We start from the raw sequence: 15,843 nt of genomic DNA, 5'->3' as shown, positions 1-15,843 counted from the left end.
CATCATTTGCAGATGATTGGCTGTACATTTCAAAGAGAGATGAATACAGAGAGATCCTGTGTTTACAATTCATTGAAATGCTAGGATGTTCTTTTGATCTCTGAATTAACGGAATACAGCATAGACAGGGACTGTTGATTACACTGTCCACCCTACTCATACATATGTAAATATACAAAAACACAAACATTATTTCCCTCGATGTCTTAATGTTTGAATTTGAGTCATTCATCCTGGAGGATGCTTAACCCTTGCTGGTCATGCTTCACACCCCGCAGCTCTCCGCCTCTGCAGGTAGCAGGGGGGACCCCCAGAGCAAACAGCAGCCCGCGGGAGGCAGGGTGGACCCCCGCAGCTCGGAGACACCAGCAGAGGGGGACCCTGGAGCTCCCAAGTCTCCATAGGTGGTGGGGGGCCCCTGGAGCTCCCAGCCTGCAGCTGCGCAAAATGCTCCTCATTTTGTCACGGGTATTTTTAGAGAAAGTCAGGGACTGGTCACAGGCTTCTGTGAATTTTTCGTTATTGCCCGTGACCTGTCCATGATTTTTATTAAAAGTATCCGTGACAAAATCTTAGCCTTAACCAGGAGTTCCATCAGTTCCATCAGGGTCCACTTGGTATCTATAACAGCCTTTCATTCCCGGGTTGAGGGATTCTCAGTATTTGCTGATCCCACCACGGTGAGATTCATTAAAGAATTGAGAAATCATTTCCCTCACATCAGAGAACCCACCCCGTATGGGATTTAAACTTTGTACTCAGATGTCTTATGAACTCCCCTTTTCAAACTGACGGCCACGTATTCCCTCCTTCACCTATCCATGAAAACAGCCCTTATTGGTTACCGTCACTTTTGGTAGAAGAGTTGGGGAACTAGGTGTTGTAATGGCAGACACTCCCATCCCCTTTACAGTATTCTTCAAGGACAAAGTCTCATTATGTCTGGATACAAAATTTTGACCTGAGGTATTATCTGAATTTCATTTTAATCAGGTCATCCATCTCTCAATTTTCTTCCCCAAACCACATCAGACATGGGAAAGTGCTGCCTTCCATACCCTGGATGTTACAAGGGCACTAGCCTTTAAGTTGGATGGAATCAGGTCATTCAGAAAATTTGCAAGACTGTTAATGTTAATCACTAACAGGTCCAAAGGGTCCACAGTCTCCACCCAGTGGCACTCTAGGCGGATTTCTGAATGTACTATTTCTTGCTATGAATCTCCAGTTTACATCTTCCTCCTAGGGTACTTGCCCATTCCACAAGGTCTCTTTCTACCTCTATAGCAACTTGGTCTTCCACACATACATTATCCAAGCACTACGCGGTGGTTCATTCTTCTCGATCAAATGCTGCCGTTGGGAACGCAGTCTTGTCTCCAGTATTGGACTTGGGTCCAAAGCTTCCTTCTCCTGTTGAATATACTGTTCGGGAGACTGCTGAAATGGAACATGCATAGTGACACTACTTGAGGAAGGAGAGGTTACCCATCTTGTGGGGTACCCAGCTTGTGGCGTTCTTCAGAATGTGTCCCTCGATGGGTGCTCCACTACCCACCCTCCTTCCCCTCTGCTTTGGTGTTTCCTCTGTGAGACTCTCTGCAGTGGAGAAGGGGACGCTTCGCCCACAGAGCCCTATATAGCCTCAATGCAGGGCATGAGGATGTGTAGGGTGCATGCATGGGTCAAACAGGCACTGCTACCAAAAATCTCCAATCAAAAGTGTAAGCATACCGGCAGTGGAGCACCCATCGGGGGACACATCTCAAAGAACTCCAGTTACTGCATAAGCTAAGTTAACTCTTTCCCTCCCCCCCCCACTCACGTTTTCAACCAGCTCTAGTTCAAACCACTATACTGCACTCTGACATCCTTCCCTTATTAGATTATAATAACAATTTTGTGGGGTTTTAAAAAAATGTCTGCAGCACTCATCTTCAACAATAACATCTTCAAGCACTCGGGGTGATGTACGACTCATTACCCTCTATATGCAAAATTAAACTGTAAATTATTTGAAGCTTCAGTTTTATTTAAAAGTTTTTGTTGTTTTTGTTTTGCCTAGGAAGGTATTTGTCTTTTTGTTTATGATGTAGTAACTTCAAAGAGTTTAGAGAATGAAGTTATGTCCCCTTTAATTGAGCCACACTATGTACTTAATTTTGTTTATAAACAAGGCCACTGCACTAAAATAAAACCACAACCCTGTTTAGTACTTTTAAAAGTGTAGTTTGTATATATTTCTAGCCTATTTGTTAGGATACTTCTAAGTCTGTTGCTCATCTGTTGGATGAGTGAGCAGTGAGATACCTCATGGCTGCCCACTGGTGGAAAAAAAGGTTGCTTGGTTTAAATGGGTTTAAAATACATATGTTATGGAAAAGCTTACAAAGAATACAAACAAGAAGAGCTCGGCTATTTCCTGTTTGTTAGATATGAGCAAAATAATACCTCAGACACCAAAAATATACCAGAGAAGCATATTTTTCTTAATGCTGGAAGTGTAATCTTACACATTATTAAAACTCCTACTTTCCTTTTAATTTATCTTGTTTGCTGTAACGCGCCACATACTTTTCTTTTGTGTTCTTATAGCCTCTCTGTAAGTAAGTGTGTCATATTTCCTGTTCCTGGAAAGTAATTTATTTAAAACACTGTGTTGTGTAGACATCTTGCAGAATGCGCCTGTAGATTAAAATGGAAAAGACAGCTTGGGAAAAGTGTTTTTACAGTTTAGTTTTTGTTATTGGTAAGTGGGGGGATCTGTCTGCAGGGTATAAACGTAACGCTCGCATTCAAGTGCCAGCACTCTCATATGATGCCTGGTGTCTAAATGTGAATACCAGTTGGGATGCAGCCTCAGAGGGCTTTGAATAGAACATAGGACTCCAGGATTGAAGGCTTTAAAAACGTACACCTCCAGCTTAAAGCCCGCTTGCGGTTGCCATATTGTAGGCAGCCAGTCTGAAGAAGATAGGGAAGGCACAATATGGTCCTAGCTGTTCTGCCCTGTAAGCAGGTGGGTTGCTGTATTCTGCAGTGCTGGGGATGCTGTGCTTGGAGCTCCCACAGAACTGCTGCTGTCTGCAGTGCCTCCCAGCAGTCACTAGGTGACAGGCAGCAACCAGCCTCCCTAAGGCCTGGCTCTTGCCCAGGAAGCTGAAGCAAGTACCAAGCCAATACCAGCTTATGCAGAAGGACAGGTTTCAGAGTAACAGCCCTGTTAGTCTGTATTCACAAAAAGAAAAGGAGTACTTGTGGCACCTTAGAGACTAACCAATTTATTTGAGCATGAGCGTGAGCTGTAGCTCACGAAAGCTCATGCTCAAATAAATTGGTTAGTCTCTAAGGTGCCACAAGTACTCCTTTTCTTATGCAGAAGGGCTCTCAGCACCAGCAGTTCCTGACTTAGGCCTGGTCTACAGTATGTGGTTATTTCGGAATTAGCCGAGTTAATTTGAAATAAAACGGATTCCGTCCACATGACCAAACCATTTTTTTCAATTTAAAGGGCTCTTTAATCCAATTTCTGTACTTCACCTCAGCAATGGGAGTAACGCTAAAATCGAGATCGCAGTTCGCGGTTACAGGTACTGTGGATGCAATTTGACGTTATTGGCCTCCGGGAGCTATCCCAGAATGCTCCCTTGTGACCGCTCTGGACAACACTCTCAACTCCGATGCACTAGCCAGGTAGGCGGTAAAAGCCCCAGGAACTTTTGAATTTCATTTCCTGTTTGGTTACCATCAGCACAGGTGACCATCAGCACAGTCCACCATCACAGGCGACCATGCAGAGTCCACCATCACAAGAGACCACGCAGTCCCGGATTTGCAGACGAGCTCCAGCGTGATCCAGACGGGAGGTACTGGATCTCATTGCATGCTGGGGAGACGAATCTGTTATGGCAGAACTCTGTTCCAAAAAAAGAAACGCAAATACGTACGCTAAAGTCTCCAGGGCCATGACTGAAAGAGGCTCCTCCAGGGACACAGAGCAGTGTTGTACAAAAATCAAGGTTGCCTGAGCTCCTTGATTTTTGTACGACACTGCTCTGTGTCTTACCAAAAAGCCAGGGAGGTGAACGGGCGCTCTGGGTTACAGCCCCATACATGCCGCTTCTACCGTGAGCTGCATGCAATTATGGGGGGTGACGCCACCACTACCCCACCACTGTCCATGGCCACCTGCAATGGAGGAGTTGCACGGAGCGAGGAGGATGAGTTATTGGAGGAGGAGGAGGACAGTGCATAGGCGGCAAGTGGGGAATCCGTTTTCCCCCCTAGCCAGGAACTATTCTTAACGCTGGAGCTAATAGCCTCCCCCAACTCCCAAGGCAGGCTTCCGGACCATGACCCTAGAGAAGGCACTTCTGGTGAGTCAGAGCCTGATAGGAGCCACGCGGTAGGGGGTGGGGGAAGCAGCAGCTCTGGGCTGTTGGCGTTTAGTTTAAAGGGCTCATCCCTGCTCCGAACCTCATTGGAGCCACGTGGTGGGTGCAGGGAGAAGGTGTTGTGTGAAGTGATCATCCCAGAGAGCATGCAGGCCCTCCTTTTATATGGCAAACCCACCAGGCATTGCTTGCTATGGGAAAGGGGGTCCGGCAGTTTGAAAGCATTGAAATGAATGCAGAAGAAGCAGAACCCCAAGTGCCCCTAGGGCTTACCATGGCTGCCTGCAAGCTGAATGCTGTTGCCCAGCCGCGTGTGATGGTTTACTCACACCAAAGTGGCAGGTACTTCAGTATAAGAGGCAAAACGCGACCTTGTACAGAAAGAACATGTGCTGTATACTATGAATTGCCTGTGTCACTGAGAAAGAGTGCCCCCTTGGCTCTCTAAAATGTATCTTTTAAAATACAGCCCTCCCTTTTTCTCCTCCCGTGTTATAGCAATAAAATAAAAACCAGCAGGATCTTATTAAAGGGGAAAAGGCAAAATGCCCCATTTATTGTGAATACAGAAAGAATCGTAGTAAGCAGTTAGTTATAGATATAACATTCCATTCAATTTCATATTTATTCACACATTCATTCATTCATACACACACACACACACAGGTTCTGCAAGGTTGTTATCATAGTTACCAGCCTTAGAGTTGCTCATGCCAAGCCACTGGCCAGGTGGGCCTGCACATGAGGAGGGAGCAGGGCCTTGTCAGATGCTCATCTGATGCTCCTGGAAGTTGGTTTACAGAATCAGACCCCAAAGTTCTCACTTTCTAGAGTCCATTTTTATAGGAATTTCTTCCTATGCCAATCTATGGGAATTGCTTCATCATGCTGTTGTTGAATCAATCAGCAGATGGCACATTCCTGATGGCTCCGTGTTATCTTGTTCTTTGCTTCTCCCATCCGTGAGGCTGTTGGGTGGATTCCAGTCTGCCCTCCGGGGGTCCTCTTATTTCCACTTGACGCCTTCTTCAGCCAATGGACACTGGATTCTTAGGCTGGCACCTCCCTGATCATTCAGTTATTATCCACACCAAGTATCCATCCACATACATCCTCCATCTCCATTTTAATCACAATTGTTAACAAAGCGAGATGAATACAACAAAAGGGCGGGGAGTCTCTGGGTTCTGTTTCTGTTGTTAGAGAGTACTGCTTTGAGTCTCTCTCTGTGTGAGTAGTTGTTTTGTTTTGAGAACAGACTCTGTCTTAGAATGTACTAACACAATTAGCAGCTTGTAAGTTTCACACATAGAGGGAGAGAAACAGTACCAAAAACCAAGAGACCTACTATTAGTAATACCCTGGAATTTAAACTCTGGGGAATCAAACTCATTTGTGATTTTAATACAGAACTTCTTTAATATGATCCAACACCAGCAGCAGGAGCAAATGTTTCAACGCAGCCCCTATCTACTCCATCCAAGAGGCTGGTCCGGATTAGAAGGCGGAAAAAACGAACTCAGGACGACATGTTCGCCGAGCTCATGCAGTCCTCCCGCACTGATAGGGCCCAGTTGAATGCGTGGAGGCAAAAAATGGCGGAGTCGTGTAAAACATTACATGAACACGAAGAGAGGAGGGACGTGTGCGATGAGAGCAGACAGGATACTATGGTCAAGCTCATGGGGGAGCAAACTGACATGCTCCACTGTATGGTGGATCTAATGTGGGAAAGACAGCAAGACCACAGACTGCTGCTGCAGCACTTGTATAATCGCCCTCCCTCCTCCCCAAGTTCCATATCCTCCTCACCCAGACACTCAAGAAGACGCGGGAGAGGGTAGGGGGAGGCTACAGGGACCCATACACTCAACCCCAGAGGATTGCACAAGCAGCAGAAAGCTGGCGTATCTGAAATTTTGATTTGGTTTCTGGACTTGTCCTTCCCTCCTCCTCCACCCCCGTAACCCAATACCCTCCCACTCCCCCGGTCTGCCTTCTGATTTCTCTCAGTGTGTTGTGCAACAAATCATTGGAAGAGGCCCTGGAGGTTTTTCGCCTTCCTCTGTAGCAGGGGCACAGGTCACTTGCTAGAGGATTCTCTGCTCCTTGAAGTCTTTAAACCACAATTTGAGGACTTCAATAGCTCAGACATAGGTGAGAGGTTTTTTGCAGGAGTGGGTGGGTGAGATTCTGTGGCCTGCGTTGTGCAGGAGGTCGGACTAGATGATCATAATGGTCCCTTCTGACCTTAGAATCTATGAATCTAACAAATAATAAAGAACAGGTTTTTAAACAATTGTGACTTTATTTCCTTTCATATATATAGGGGGCGTGTAACTTCAAGAGAAACAAACACAACTGTGACACCGTACCCTGGCCAGTCATGAAACTGGCTTTCAAAGCTTCTCTGATGTGCAGCACGCCCTGCTGTGCTCTTCTAATCTCCCTGGTGTCTAGCTGTGCGAAACTGGCCGCCAGGCGAGTTGCCTCAACCTCCCTCCCTGCCATAAATGTCTCCCCCTTACTCTCACATATATTGTGGTGCAGACAACAAGCAGCAATTACAATTGGAATATTGCTTGTACTGAGATCTAACCGAGTCCGTAAACTGCGCCAGCATGCTTTCAAACATCCAAAAGCACATTCTATCACCATTCCGCACTTGCTCAGCCTATAGTTGAACTGCTCCTTACTACTGTCCAGGGTGCCTGTGTACGGCTTCATGAGCCATGGCATTAAGGGATAGGCTGGGTCCCCGAGGATAACTATAGGCATTTCAAACATTCCCAACAGTTATTTTCTGGTCTGGGAAGTAAGTCCCTTCCTGCAGCTGTTCAAACAGACCAGAGTTCCTGAAGATGCAAGCATCATGCACCTTTCCCAGCCATCCCACACTGATGTCAGTGAAATGTCCCTTGTGATCCACCAGTGCCTGCAGCACTATTGAAAAGTACCCCTTGTGGTTTACGTACTGGCCGCCCCGGTGTTCCGGGGCTAAGATAGGGATATGCGTTCCGTCTATTGCCCCGCCGCAGTTAGGGAACCCCAGTGAATTAAACCATCGACAATGGTCTGCACATTTCCCAAAGTCACTACCTTTGATAGCAGCTGGTCAATGATTGCATTGGCTACTTGAAGCACAGCAGCCCCCACGGTAGATCTGCCCACTCCAAATTGATTCCCGACTGACTGGTAGCTGTCTGACGTTGCAAGCTTCCACAGGGCTATGGCCACTCGCTTCTCAACTGTGAGGGCTGCTCTCATTTTGGTGTCTGCGCTTCAGGGTAGGGGACAGCAAGTCACGAAGTTCCATGAAAGTGGCCCTATGCATATGAAAGTTTTGCAGCCACTGGGAATGATCCCATACCTGCAACACTATGCGGTCCCATCAGTCTGTGCTTGTTTCCTGGGCCCAGAATCAGTGTTCCACAGCATGAACCTGGCCCAACACCACCATGATCTCCCAAGTGCCACATGCCATGCTTCTAGGAACGTCTGTGTCCATGTCCTCATCAGTATAGTAATTGCTCTGTCGTTGCTTCCTCGCCTGGTTTTGCAGGTACTGCACATACTGCTGGATAATGCACAAGGTATTTACAATAATCAAAACTGCAGTGGAGATCTGAGTGGGCTCCATGCTTGCTGCGCTGTGGCCTGCACAGGTAATCCTGGAAAAAGGGTGCGAAATGTAGGAGAGCAGAGTGGCAGCTGAAGAGGTGCTGTTCAGTTCATGATAGCTGAAAAAAGGTGGGAAATAGTTGTCTTCTGTAGCTTTCACGGAGGCGGGAGCCCAGGACAGACAACATGGAACAGCTTGGTAGTGCGGCAAGAGCAGGAGAGCAGAGTTGGCGGCGGAAGCAGTCGATGAGGAAGAGAAAGAGTAGATACTTATAGAGATTACATAGAAAGATGAGAGGAAATGCGAGGTGGATTCATAGTACCAGGAGAGAAGCGGTGCACTGTACTGCACCGTCTGCTGAAAGCAGTATGGCATCTGCATGCCAAAAAGGCATGAAACGATTGTCTGCCATAGCTATCATGGAGGGAGGAGCGACTGATGACACACACCCAGAAACACCCACGAGAATGTTTTTGCCCCATCTTGCACTGGGAGCTTAACCCAGAATTCCAATGGGAGGCAGGGACTGTGGGAACTGTGGGATAGCTACTCACAGTGCACTGCTCCTACATTTGATGCTAGCCTCGGTACTGTGGACGGACTCTACCAAATTCACGTGCTTTAGTGGGGGCACACAAGACTGAATGTCTAAAATTGCTTCCCAAAATTCGAATAGAATAATTTCGAAATAATTTTGCACTGTAGACGTACCCTTAGCTTAAAAGAGCTGCAGAGCAAGAGGCCCTTCAAATGTGTTGGAAAGATGGGACAGGGAAAGGGTGCGGAGGACGGAGAAGATTGCAAATGTCTGAGACCAAGGCCCTGCTCTGTGCCACAGGACAAGAGGAGGGCTGATTGATTTGGGCAAAGCTGTTAGTGACTGGATGAAACAGGGTGTCCCTGTGGGAAATGGCACCCCCAAAACATTTTTTTTTTACCAAATGCCTTAAAATATGAAGCACATATCTGCCCCTGTCTGTCCCACTCCCCTACCTCAGATACACCTCCCTCCATGGCAGGGCTGATACAACAATATTTTACAAGGGTTGCTTACAGAAGTGTTCACATTTAATCTGTGAACCAGGGTTTCACATGTCTGCAGAGGTGAGGGGTAAGAGAGGAGGAGAATCATTTATTAAACGACTCCCTCAAACACTTTCTCATAACCAGCGTGGGAGGTGGCACAATTTGCCAAACTTTTTCAGTTAGTGCCAGCTGCTGTCAGACTTTTTCCTTGGGAATGCTCTTGTATCTCTGGTGCTTACATGGACCCATCACCACAGTAGCATGAGTGCCTCATGTATTTCTCCTCACTACACCCTGTGGGGGAGGGAAGAGCTATTATCCCAATTTCACGGAGAGGAAGTGAGGCATAGGGAAGCCAAGTGACTTGCCCATGGTCATGCAAGAAGTATGTGGTAGATGAACCCAGGACTTTCAAATCCTAGGCTAGCACCCTAACCACAGGTACATCCTTCCTCTCTCTGTCCTGCCTCTCCCACCCCAGAGCCAACGTAGCCTGAATTTATCCATTTTCTGGCCAAATGGCTAATAGCCTATGTATTTAATCAGGAATTGACAGAGGTGATGCAGTTAAGAGTGGGATTTCTGGCTGGTGGGAAAGTGAGGTGGGACGTCAGTTGTTTTGGTCACATGCGTGGTGATTAAGGTGCCAATTCAGCAAGGTATTTTCCTATTTTTTAGCATGTGAGCAGCCCCACTGACTTTACTGGGGACAACATGTGCTTAAAATTAGGCACGTGTTTAAATACCTTGCTGAATGGCGATCTCTGTGGGCTAACTCAGGTGACTGGCACCTAGGTTAGCCTAGCCCAGGTGACAGCAGCTATGCTGCAAAGCCCTACCCGCGTTACTGCCTTCACCCAAGTGAACTGCTGCTTGCCAGGACTGCAGAGAGCACATCCCATGGTTCTGTGTGCCGCAGTGCAGTAAGCTGATTTATACTATGATTCTTTTCCAGTGAATTGTGGGAGAATTTCTTTGTCCTTCTAGACCAGAGGTTCTCACACTGTGGTCCGTGGACCACCAGTGGTCTGCGAGCTCCGTTCATGTGGTCCGTGGACAGTTCCCTCTAAGGTGCGGGCCTGGGCAGCCGCACACGAAAGAATGAAAGACCACCCACCTAATTAGTGGAGCTGCACAGATGTGTCTCCACTAATTAGGTGCCTGGACCCTGGAGAAGACGCACATGTAAGGTGAGGTAGTGGCCTTGGAGGAATAGTAGGTAGGTGGGAGGAATTTGGGATGAGCAGAGAAAAAGTAAGATACGACTTTCCACAGCTCCAGAGCTGCAGCTGCCAGGGAGAGATGGCCCTCCTTCCCAGCCCCAGCTCTGTGGCTGCTGTGGTGGGGGAGAGACCCCCCCTCTTTCCCAGCCCCTGCTCAGGGGCTGCTGCGGCGGGAGAGAGAGGGCACATCCATAGCATTAGAAAGGTAAGACTACTGATACTAAAATACGAAGCTGTGTGCTTTTATTTATAGAACAAAAAAACTTACTTAAGTTTTTTTTATATATATAGCGCTTTTATGCAAAGCGCTTTACAATAGTTAGCTAACGGTACAAACAACATTTGGAAAGATCATTAAGTGGTCCGCCGAGACTCTCAGCAATTTTCAAGTGGTCCGCGGAAAAAAGGTTTGAGAACCACTGCTCTAGACACTTGGGGGAATTGTGGGAAGGCATTTGAAGATAATCAGTGCTTGAGTGAGTCAGTCTGTGCCCTCAGTGAAAAGTGGGCGAGTTTACGAGCCCAAGTGAAAGTGGCACCCAAATTCTAACCTGCATCCCCCGCCTGGCCAGCGAACTTGGCTTGAAAGCACCACCAAATTCAGGCAAGAGGGCTCTGTGTGGGGGAGAGGATTGATGTTAAAGACAACGCCTGAGAGAGAGTCTAGGCTAACTCTGCCGTGAAGACATACCCTATGATGCATAGCAGAGTGGGAGGGGAAAAAAGGTTGTGCTGGGCTGACTTATGTTTTGTAATGCCTCTGTGGTTGTGTTTTTAAATGTATGTCAAGAATACCCAGAGTTTTGGGTAGGCACCCTCTGCTGGGAAGCTTCTTTTTAGAGGTAAAACCTTAATGAATAAATGGTGAGACTATTTACACTTTGTTAATTTTTTAAAAAAAATGCAGGGTCTAGATACTGCAGTGAAGGCTGCATTGTAGAAACATGTGACTAGATTTGGAGGGGTGTAGTATTGTGTTCCCATTGTGTCATTTGACATGGGGCTGGGGTCAAATCCTGGTAGAAGTTATCCAGGATTATCCTCATCTGGGATTTTGTTGAATCTGGCCCATTCTGAGGGCAAAATGGTTAAGTATTTTTTTGAGCCACAGGATGTTTAGCAGCACCATTTCACGGAGAGGAAGCAAGGCATAGAGAAGCAAAGTGACTTGCCTATGGCCATACAAGAAGTATGTGGTACATGAACCCAGTTCATTCAAGTCCTAGGCTAGCACTCTAACCACTGGCACATCCTTCCTCTCTCTGCCCTGTCTCTCCCACCCCAGGGCCAATGTAGCCTAAGGTAAGCAGGGGGAAGGTTACTTCCTCAGGGCAAAGAAAGCAACTCAAAATTCTTCCAACACGTGGGAAAGTGGTTTAACAGGTAGTGTGTATACGCCTGACTTGACATGAGTAATTAAATGTGGGGAAGGTCTCATTTCTTGGAAGACAGGATTAGAGAGGTAACTAGATGAGCAGGCTGAAAACAGAATTTTTGTGCTAAGATAAGTAAATAGGTCAGTAAACTGAAAGACACAAAATTTCTGAGCTAGCTGAAATAAGAAGAGGAACAACCAGGAACCATTTCCTAAGAACAAGGTAACAAGGGATAAGAGAAGTTGGGATCATAAAGTTGAGGTAAAGAGTAAAGTGAAACATGGACAGAGCATGCTGTAAGGGAATTGGTTCCTGCAAAGTAACCAAGCCAGTCCCAAAATGTGATGCAATGTATAGTGAATATAATGTAAGTGTAAATGTGTATAGAGGAAGGGGGCTTCTGTGTAACTTTGGATGTGTGGTATACCGCGTACCCATCCCCTATGCCTGAGTCTGATCAACTCAGCATAGCTTTGCTGTATGCAGTATAAAGGAACCTGAGTAATGAGACTTGAGTCGAATCGAGCTCTTGGGAAACGCAGTGGAACAGGTCTCAGAGGCTACCCCAACAGCGTGGTGTGTCCAGGATAGGAGGAGCCCTCACTGCTCCATGATTCATCCACCCCATGTGCATTCCTCCTTGCCCTTTCTTTCCACCTTCTGTTCTTTTTCCTCCTTCTTAGCCCTAAAAATATGTAAGCATGTTTCATCCAACACCCTCATGACTTGGTCCTTTGCCTATCAATCTGCATCATAAAAATGGCCCTACTGGGTCAGACCAAAGGTTCATCTTCTGACAGTGGCCAGTGCCAGGTGTCCCAGAGGGAATGAACAGAACAGGTAATCATCAAGTGATCCATCCCCTGTCACTCATTCACAGCTTCTGAATTGTCTGATCAACCCATCCTGTATTGTCTGACCAGTTCAGTGAAATGCTTCTCTGCTTTGCCTGATCCTGCACTGCAGCTTGTCTATCCACCGCTCCCGTACGTCTATACCTGGTAGAGCAGGGGGCAGACCAGTTATTAGTGACATGATCTGGCTGTGGGAAGTGCATGAACAATGCTCCAATACCACAGCATGATAGTCTGTTTCAAGTTAACTAGCCCATAAAACAGGGAGCACAGCAGAATGTCGAGGACTGGATCCTCGGACCAAAAACTGGGCAGGTGATTCAGAATTCAATAGGGGAGATGAAGCAATGATGCTAAAGAAAGTAGCTGAATTTGTCGGAAGTGTGGAATGTCGGAAGTAGGTGGAGTTCAGGGCTCCTTTCTCTTCCTGCCACCCTGTCTTCTTTATCTCTATTCTTCCCTGTCCCTTCCACCCCCAGTTTTTCTGCCTTCGGCTGGCTGAGTCATACCTCCAATCTCTTCTGTCACATTTGTCTGCTTGAATCATCTTTCCTCAGGGAGGTGTCTCTTGTCAATAGTAAGAACGTATTTTTGTCTTAGCTGTCTCTTACCATCCATCTTTTCTTCCATTTCAGTCCCCCCCGACACTTTTTTTTTAAAACTTTTCTCCTTTTGTCTCTTGGCTTTTCTCTGGTTTTCTGTTCCCATTGTGTCTCAGTTTTGCCTTTGACTTAGTAAAGAACAGTACAAAGTGGCAGTTACTTTACAGAAAGAGGAGACTGGCTCAAAATAGGTTTGGATCTTTTAAAGAAAAAAATCAATGGAATCAGAAACAAGCAAATATTAGGTCTTTGTTACTTTCTCATAGAAAAAGACATGTAAAATAGGTACATAGATTAGCTATGCACCTCTCACTCCTGATAAGTTTGTAACTTCTATGTGAAATGTGGTCATGTGTCTCTGTTTAGGTGCCTCCTATCCTACTGAGTTCCCACCATGTCTCCATAGACAGCTGCAGTTCCTCTAATTGTGGTGGACTCCTAGGTAGTGTGGTCTACTGGTCTAGATCTGGGGAGGCATTGGTTTTATCCTCTGTTCTGCCACTGACCTACTGTATGTCCCTGGTCAAGTTGCATCACTTCTCTGCAAGTGTTTTTCCTCTGACTCTTTTGCCTATCATACCTACTTAGATTGTATGCTCTTGTGGAAGGGACTGTCTTTTACTGTGTGTTTGGCAACCAGTTGTTCTGGGTGCTGCACAATCTCACTTGTAGGTTACAAATGATTATTTAATTCCCTAGATGGCTTGAGGGGTGTGGGAAAAAATCCCCGTTCCTAGAAACCTTTCACAGCAGAGGTAAGATTTATGATGACTGTTTTTTTTCACAGATTGGGGGAGGTATAGAGTTTTCTGACACAGAATTTACAGGGGTACTTTATATAATCTCAGGATTTATCCTGGTCTCTCTTCTCTACCTAACCGGGCAATGAGTTGGAGGCAGGTCCGTGGTCAGTGGATGCCCTGCCTCATCTAACAGGAAGTGTTGTCTCTGGAATCAAGGCAGAGATTCCTCTCATTGACAAGAGACGCTGTGTGCAGCAGAGCTCCATCATTAGGACACATCACCAAGCTAAGCAGGCATTCTAGATGTATTAATTTGGTTCAGAAAAGGCACAAGCACGTGAGCGCTTTCACACGAAGTTGTGAAACAGATACTAAAATATGTCGGCGGGAACCAGGGCTAGTGGTAAGAACGGATGTCTGGGGGCCAGCAGATCTGAGTGCTCTTCCTTCTTCTGCCACAGACTCCTTATCTGTGAATTTGGACAAGTCTGCCATGCTCTTTGCTGCAGCTGTCCCCACGTACAAAGAGAACTTACGTACATCATAGGTGTATTGAGAGGCCTATTGTAATTAATGTTTCGAAAGTGCCTCAAGATCCTCCCTGGAAAGGTACTGTAGGAGTGAAAAGGATTATAATTTGGGCAGGGATGCATTTTTCTGTGATTTATACAGGCCTGAGCCTACCATCACCACCATTCAGGTAATAAATAATAAAATACTAGAACCTTCTTGAAACAAATAGCTCCTATTTCAAAGAAAAATGTTTGAGTGCGTCAAGATTATCCGTTGACCGTTTTCCAGTGATAGAATATCTCTGAGAAGAGCAAAACAGAACCCACACAGCACTTCCTGGCTGCTGGGGGGGAGGTTTCAAAATGATCACCTTCAGGAGGGAAGGTAATCTTGAACATCTTTCAGCTTGTTCAGACAGGCGGGGGCGGAGGTTACTGCTATGTTCTTCACATCCACATTCCAGTGCAATAGGCGGCAATGATACCAAATGCACAGGGAGGGGCTATGGGAAGGTTGTTCAGTGCATTTACTTTTTTGGTGCTGGCAACCAGCATTGATATTCATCATAAGCATGCTTGGGCGATGTTAATGATGGGTGCTTAAAGCAGTGGATGCTACCTCTTTGATGTTTAAGATTCCGGTGCCACTGGCCTGCTTGCTGTGTTTGATAGGTGTAGCGAGTCCTGGCATATATCACCAGGGGAAGGACAGAGTGTCTGCTTGTGTCTGCGATTTTATAGATTGATCCAATCTGCTCTTAGGATACTCCGGAGACCAACAGTGTGGTGAAGATCACAGTTATGTCTTTTGGTGGGTGATATTTTACATTTGATTAAAATCGTTATGGTTAATGAAGGGGACCTACCTTTTCATTCTCTAGAACATTTAGCAGGTTGCTCACCATGCAAAACCTTCATTTGCTGCGAATTACAAGTCTCAGTTAAACCCAAACCACCCTATTGAAGCCAGTGGGATGGATAGGAGGAACAGAAGGTAGGCTGCGACCCACTGGGGCAGATTCATCCCTGGTGTAATTTCTCTGCAGTCAAAGGAATGAGCATGGGTATGCATTTGGCCAATGTGTCTCACGGCTGTACAGCTTTGTTAATGTGTACAGAGCAGTATGTGGTGCCTATGTCAGAGTTTAGTAGTAGTGTTGCCAAAAGGCAGGTGACTATGCAGTAGTATTGTAACACGTTTGCAACAGAGACGCAAATGTCTTGTAAGAAAAGGAAAGAAAGGTAAAACATTTCTTGATTACCTGTGGGATAGCATCCAGCCTTTGAAAAACCAAATTAAGTGCTGCAGAAACAAAGCGTGGTCTACGGAGCGGACTTTAATTTGCACCAGGACAGAAATCCTGCCTGCTCTCTGAGTTGCAACGTTTTGAATTGACCTTTTTAAATAATATTTCCCATTGAAGTGTAATCTGACCCTGCAACAACAATAAACAATGACCTAGGCCCTGCCGTGGAGCCTCTCAATCCTCT

At 46.2% G+C, this 15,843-nt stretch overlaps 1 protein-coding gene across 1 annotated transcript in view; it reads right to left on the bottom strand.

Moving 5' to 3' along the window:
- Positions 1-1,055: 1,055 nt before the first annotated feature.
- Positions 1,056-15,843, bottom strand: part of LOC311514332 (uncharacterized protein) — a 23,208-nt gene continuing 8,420 nt past the window's right edge. Inside the window, exon 3 of the mRNA XM_084616871.1 lies at positions 1,056-1,440. Coding sequence (XP_084472997.1) covers positions 1,282-1,440 — 159 coding nt within the window. The 3' untranslated portion in view covers positions 1,056-1,281. The remainder of the gene's footprint in view (positions 1,441-15,843) is intronic.

This window comes from Lepidochelys olivacea (genome assembly GCF_965140295.1).
Source record: "Lepidochelys olivacea isolate rLepOli2 genome assembly, chromosome: 1".
NCBI lineage: Eukaryota > Metazoa > Chordata > Testudines > Cheloniidae > Lepidochelys > Lepidochelys olivacea.
The sequence above is the reverse complement of the archived record's forward strand: the minus strand, read 5'-3'. Positions and strand labels throughout refer to the sequence as shown.